Below are 6,060 nucleotides of genomic sequence, written 5' to 3'. Positions count from 1 at the left end.
AAACACGGAGACAAATGAGTCATGGTGAGTTGGTTTGGTTTAGATGTGGCCTTCTTTGGGTGTGCCTGCCCCTGTGGACCTGGCCAGCTGCCTACATGTTTTAAGGATGATGTAGCAGAAAGACTACTTTATTACAAACCAAGAGGCTGAGTTTTGTCCTGCTTTGGCCCAACTTACTCTGTAGTTGTGGGCAAGATCCTTCTCTCTTTTGAGTTTCATTATCTTCATAAGGCCGATGAAGGGGCACATTAGGAATGTGTCTTGGGCGGTGCCTGTGGCTCAGTGGGTAGGGCGCCAGCCCCATATACCGAGGGTGGCGGGTTCAAACCCAGCCCTGGCCAAACTGCAACAAAAAATAGCTGAGCATTGTGGTGGGCGCCTGTAGTCCCAGCTACTCGGGAGGCTGAGGCAAGAGAATCGCCTAAGCCCAAGAGCTGGAGGTTGCTGTGAACTGGGATGCCACAGCACTCTACTGAGGGGGACAAAGTTAAAAAAAAAAAAAAAGGGAATGTGTCTGGCTGAGCACAACGGGAAGTTTACTATATGAGGGTTTGTTTTTCTCACATAACAAGAAGTCCTGAAGTAGGGCCAGGGCTGGTATGGTGGCTCCATGATACTAACAGGGATGAAGCTATTTTGTTTTTCCTTCTTTCCTTTTCTTCACAATGTAAAGACTTTACAAAATTTTTAAAAACACACAAAACAGAGTTCAACAAATTATATGTAAATTAGGTAAAAATTAGTTAAAGTCCACACATTTCTATTCAAAGAATTTTACATGTGATTCCTTTCACTCTCTACCAAGGTCACCTTAGTTTCTCCAAGGAGTCAAGATTTATCTTCAAGATAGTGCCTGTGGCTCAAGTGGCTAAGGCTCCAGCCACATACACCTAAGGTGGCGGATTCGAATCCAGCCCGGGCCCACCAAACAACAGTGATGGCTGCAACCAAAAAATAGCCGGGTGTTGTGGCAGGCACCTGTGGTCCCAGCTACTCAGGAGGCTGAGGCAGGAGACTCACTTGAGCCCAGGAGTTGGAGGTTGCTGTGAGCTGTGATGCCACAGTACTCTACCCAGGGGCACAGCTTAAGGCTCTGTCTCAAAAAAAAAAAAAACAAAAAACAACAACAACAAAAGATAGCGCTTTTCAATATGCTTAATCCCCAATTGTCCTATCATTCCTACATAACAATCACATAAATGTAACTTGACATTTTCAGATCATCTATGAGTGATGAGTGAGTCCTGAAGCCGGCCTCCCTGAGTTAACTGCACTCCACACCAACCCGCTGGTTATTAGCAACCCAGGTTTACAATGTGAGCTAGATAGACACAGCACATTTGCAAGGCTCAGGAGTTCTAGGTAGGCATTGTGGTCAGTGAGTATTTGTGGCTGTTATGAAATCTCACTGGTCACCAATGAAATAGCTATTAGGAAATCATATGTGGCTTGCATTGCATTTCTATTAGACAGTGCTCATCTAAGCAATGGAAGTAAAACCAGTCAAAGTTAGTCATGTGGCCAAATCCAGAGTCAGTATGGAAAGGAACTAACTACCCAAGGGCATGAATCCCGGAGGTGTAGTTCACTGGGGGCTGCTACTGTAAATGTTCACCATAAAAAGAAAGAAGACAGAATGAATATGGAGTTGGCAATTTGTGTGTTTGCCACAATCAATTTAGCATTAGGAAAAGAGAAATAGAACGTATTTGGGCGCATTGCATGTACATGATACACATAAATACATACTTAAAAATGTATGTACTTACATATGCATGGGACACAGTGAAAGGTGTGTTTCATACTCTGGAGCACTTCTGGGCTCTAATGCTTTGATTCTATGGCAGAGTTTTATGGTAAATGTCCTGCTGACCCCCTTCCATGTCAGAAGCTGTGTGATGGGGACACGTCCTGTCCCCTGGGGCATAAATGCTGCAGCACCGGCTGTGGCCACGTCTGCCGTGGAGACATTCAGGGAGGTATGTTTGCTCTTGGGGGATGAAATCTTTGAGTACTTCTGAGTCCCAGAGTGGATTTGGATGGGAGCTACCTATGGAGGCCTTCTCTTTCCCTTCCTGGGAGGAGCCAGAATTCTCATTCTTCCTGTTTCTCTAATTCCTCAACCCAAGCAACAGCCTCCCAGCAGGGCCAAGGAGCCCATGTTGGCATTAAAAGAAGTGGGCAGCGGGAAGTGGGGGGCAGTGTGAGAAACCCCTAGGCTGGGCGGCAGGCAGTGTGGCTTCTAGTCTTGATTTTGCTGCAGATTTGCTCTGTGATCTTGAATAAACAAATCTTTCTTTTTGAGGACAAGTTTCTTCATCTGTAAAATGAAGGAGTTGCCCAAGATCACTAGTTTTCAGATCTAGTTTTTTACCCAATGCTTCCTCCTTACCCTAAATGAAATCTTAGTTGGAAGCAACATACATATAACAGATAACAGCATTTCTGTTCTGATTCTCTTGTTTCTTCAATTAAAAAAACAAAACAAAATATTTTTGAGCATTCATTTTGTGCCAGGCTCTATGGAACTCCATTGAAGAATTATTGACCCAGATGTTGTCTTAGTCCCCATTTAGATTTCAAGGCAATGCTCAAGGTGCTGGGTACATACTCCTGTCTTTATGTAACTTTAGCCTGTTAGAGGAGATAGACAATTAAATGATGAATTATGACAAAGTTGGATGAGGAGGCATACAGGGTCCACAGGCGCACAAAGCTCAGGCACCCAACCTCATGCACGGTGGCAGAGAAGGCCTCCCTGAGGAAGTGACTCTATGAAGCTTAAGCACAGTGGGCGAGGGTGGTGGTCTGGGACCCTTGCCCATTCTGTACAACACCCAGCCCCACCTCCAACTTGCAGGGCTGTTAACCCCTGAGTTACCTGAGTGAACTCCTTTTGGACACTGAGAACTCTTGCCTTAGAGGTCTCTTTGATCCCTACAGATTCTTAGCTCCTCCAGCTTCATGGTTTCCCCCTAGTTTGGCTAATGATGCCTAGTTAGGGTCAGGGGTTGATTCACCTGGAGCGTCTGTGTCTAAGTTCTACTGTAGATGAGAACTTGGAAACGGTGGGGTTGACACCCTCTCTCTATACCTGCAGGGCGGGATGGTCACTGTCCAACTATTCTGGTTGGCATGTGCATTACCAGCTGCGTTCTGGATAAGAACTGCCCAGCTGGGGAAAAGTGTTGTAAGTCAGGCTGTAGCCGTTTCTGTGTCCCGCCAGTCCAGCAGCTCAAAATTATATCGCACCCCAACTGGACCACCAGTTCTGATTCTGGTTTAGGTGAGTATAGTCCATTGTTATCAACAATGATAGACTTACCTGTTATGTGCAAAGCACTGGCTTAGATGCTGGGAAAGGGGCTTTTGAAGGTTAACAGGCATCTAGTTGGAGAGAAGGATCCTACATCACAGAGCAGAACCCTCATACAAACAGGATGGGCTTAAAGAAGTTTACAGTGGGTGCGGTTCCCTGGGAAGTCTGGGAGAGATGGGATTTGATCTAGCCCCTAAATTAGGCAGATTGTCAAAGTGAGGATAGCACAGAGAACATTCCAGACAGGTAATCTGGTGATTGTTAGCAAGGGCACAGAGGGTGGGAATGTATGTGACATGTTTGAGGTGTGGAAGGTCAGAGGAAGGTGGATAAAGGAACAGACATACCTCCTGTTTTTTTTTTTTTTTAATCGAAGGAGGTATAAGGATGACAACTGAATGAGAATCTCTGATGCCTGTTGGATAGAATTATCTAGGGAGAAGGGAGCCATTTAAGACTTTTGAGAGCAATATACAAGCTTCTGTAGGGTGGAGGGGAAAGAAAACAAGTTGAGTAGCTGAAGGAAGGAGAGCACAGCTGACTTGACATTTCTTCTGCTTGCAGAGAACCCAGTGCCCTAGATGTGATTTGTCCGGAGCATCTTTGGTAACGCCAGGGGGCTTGTCTTAGTGACCAAGAGAGGGTGTTATGCTGGGGCTGTGACACTCCCAGGAGCACTCATGGCCCTTCCTGCTCTGTTTCTCCTCCTGCCACTGCTTAGAGCATAGGACAGCTCTGGGATTGGGCAGTGGGTGTGTGGTGCTTCTCTTCTCCAATAAAGGCTGGTGCTGACCCTCTGGTCCATGCTGTTTGAGGACTCAGATCACAAAGGGGTACTAGGGTGTCTGAGTATGACAGTAGAATTTGAAGACTAACATATTTAGGAAGGAGGGGTAACCCATTCTTTCTGAGAACACTGAAAATAGGTGTTGGTGAGATGTGGCTCAGGGAGATGGGTGGAAGCTAAACTGAGGGTGACTTGCCATCGATGTCTTTCTCAAGCTCCAGGGACAGGGGTGGGAGTCTATCATCCTTCTTTCTGGGCCTTCTGAACTTATTTTATTGGAGAATGTGGGTTGGGAGTGGAATAGGAGTGGGTTGCTAGAATGTTCCCATCCTGGACCTTTTTCCTTGAGGGCCTGCCCTTGGTGATAAGACAAGCAATTTGTCCCTTCCAGGTATCTTTTTTTTTTTTTTTTTTTGCAGTTTTTGGCCAGGGTCGGGTTTGAACCCACCACCTCTGGTATGTGGAGCTGGTGCCCTACTCCTTGAGTCACAGGTTTTGCCCCCATTCCAGGTATCTTTACTACAGGGAAGGAATGTCCCTAGGTTCTTGGGATCAAGGTAATTTAGAAAAAAATATTTTTATGCATGTAAAATGGATGATATTCTATATCTTAGAGATCTTTCATGTGATCACATATATGCTTTTATTTATTTATTTTAAAATGTTGTCTACCTCAATCTCATTCCTTTTACATACACTCTTCTTTTTTTTTAGAGACAGAGTCTCACTTTGTCATCCTCAATAGAGTGCTATGGTATCACAGCTCACAGCAACCTCTAGCTCTTGGGTTTAGACAATTCTCCAGGCTTAGGCAATTCTCCAACCTTAGCCTCCCAAGTAGCTGAGACTATGGTTGCCCATCACAATGCCCGGCTATTTTTTGTTGCAGTTGGGCTGGGGCTGGGTTTGAACCCACCACCCTTGGTATACGGGCCAGCGCCCTACACAGTGAGCCACCGGCGCTGCCTGGAAAGACTGCTTTTGGGGTAGATAGGCAATAAATAGTATGTGCCATGTTGGCTCAAAGGGCTTATGCATTTGAAATTTAGATTGAGATTGCTAGGTAGGCAATCTTGCTAGCAATCTCAATCCAAATTTTATAACAAGGAAAAAAGAAAATACCAGCGTGCACTTGAATATCACAAAAATGCTTTGGTAATAACCTATTTTAGTGGGAAAAGGTGAAGTATAACTTTATTTTATTTTATTTATTTATTTCTTTTTTAGAGACAGAGTCTCACTTTATTGCCCTCAGTAGAGTCCCATGGCATCGCAGCTCCCGGCAACCTCCAACTCCTGGGCTCTCTCTTGCCTCAGCCTCTTGAGTAGCTGGGACTACAAGTGCCTGCCACAATGCCCTGCTATTTTTTTGTTGCAGTTTGGCTGGGGCGGGGTTCGAACCCGTCACCCCGGGTATATGGGGGCAGCGCCCTACCCACTGAGCCACGGCCCTGCCCTGAAGTATAACTTTAAAACAAACAACTCCCTTCCCCCATTTCCTGTCACAACTTTGTTTTTGTACCCTTCCCCCTTCCTTGCCTCTGAGTTCACACTGGCCTGGGAAATTCTGGTTTCTGTTGGTTCAGAACAGTCATCTCTTTGAGTCGAGTAGATATGTCAGTGTGGCCTGGAAAACAGTGGCTGGCATGACCCTCACAGTGGACATTCCGGGCTCATGTTGCTGGGAAGCACTGGTGTTAGAGTGTTGGGCTGCTGAACATTTTGGCAGCTCCCCCTGCCACTGTTTTGCTTATCATTTTATTGTTTATTTAAAAAATAAAAATATGGGCAGCGCCTGTGGCTCAAAGGAGTAGGGCACCGGCCCCATATGCCAGAGGTGGCGAGTTCAAACTCAGCCCTGGCCCCCCCCCCAAAAAAAACAAAAACCTGCGCATAGTTTAAAACAATCAGCATGGTGGAGGTTTCAATGAAAAACCACATCTTAAAATACTAT

General features: G+C 45.7%; 1 protein-coding gene across 1 annotated transcript in view; it reads left to right on the top strand.

Moving 5' to 3' along the window:
- Positions 1-3,900, top strand: part of WFDC3 (WAP four-disulfide core domain 3) — a 10,037-nt gene extending 6,137 nt beyond the window's left edge. The window contains exons 4-6 of the mRNA XM_012803811.1: positions 1,842-1,979; positions 3,101-3,286; positions 3,884-3,900. Of these exons, the coding sequence (XP_012659265.1) occupies positions 1,842-1,979; positions 3,101-3,286; positions 3,884-3,900 (341 nt within the window). The remainder of the gene's footprint in view (positions 1-1,841; positions 1,980-3,100; positions 3,287-3,883) is intronic.
- Positions 3,901-6,060: the final 2,160 nt, after the last annotated feature.

This window comes from Otolemur garnettii, unplaced genomic scaffold (assembly GCF_000181295.1).
Source record: "Otolemur garnettii isolate 467f Iridium unplaced genomic scaffold, OtoGar3 scaffold00023, whole genome shotgun sequence".
Classification (NCBI taxonomy): Eukaryota; Metazoa; Chordata; class Mammalia; order Primates; family Galagidae; genus Otolemur; species Otolemur garnettii.
Note: the sequence above shows the minus strand (reverse complement) of the source record. Positions and strands in the feature narration are given on the sequence as shown.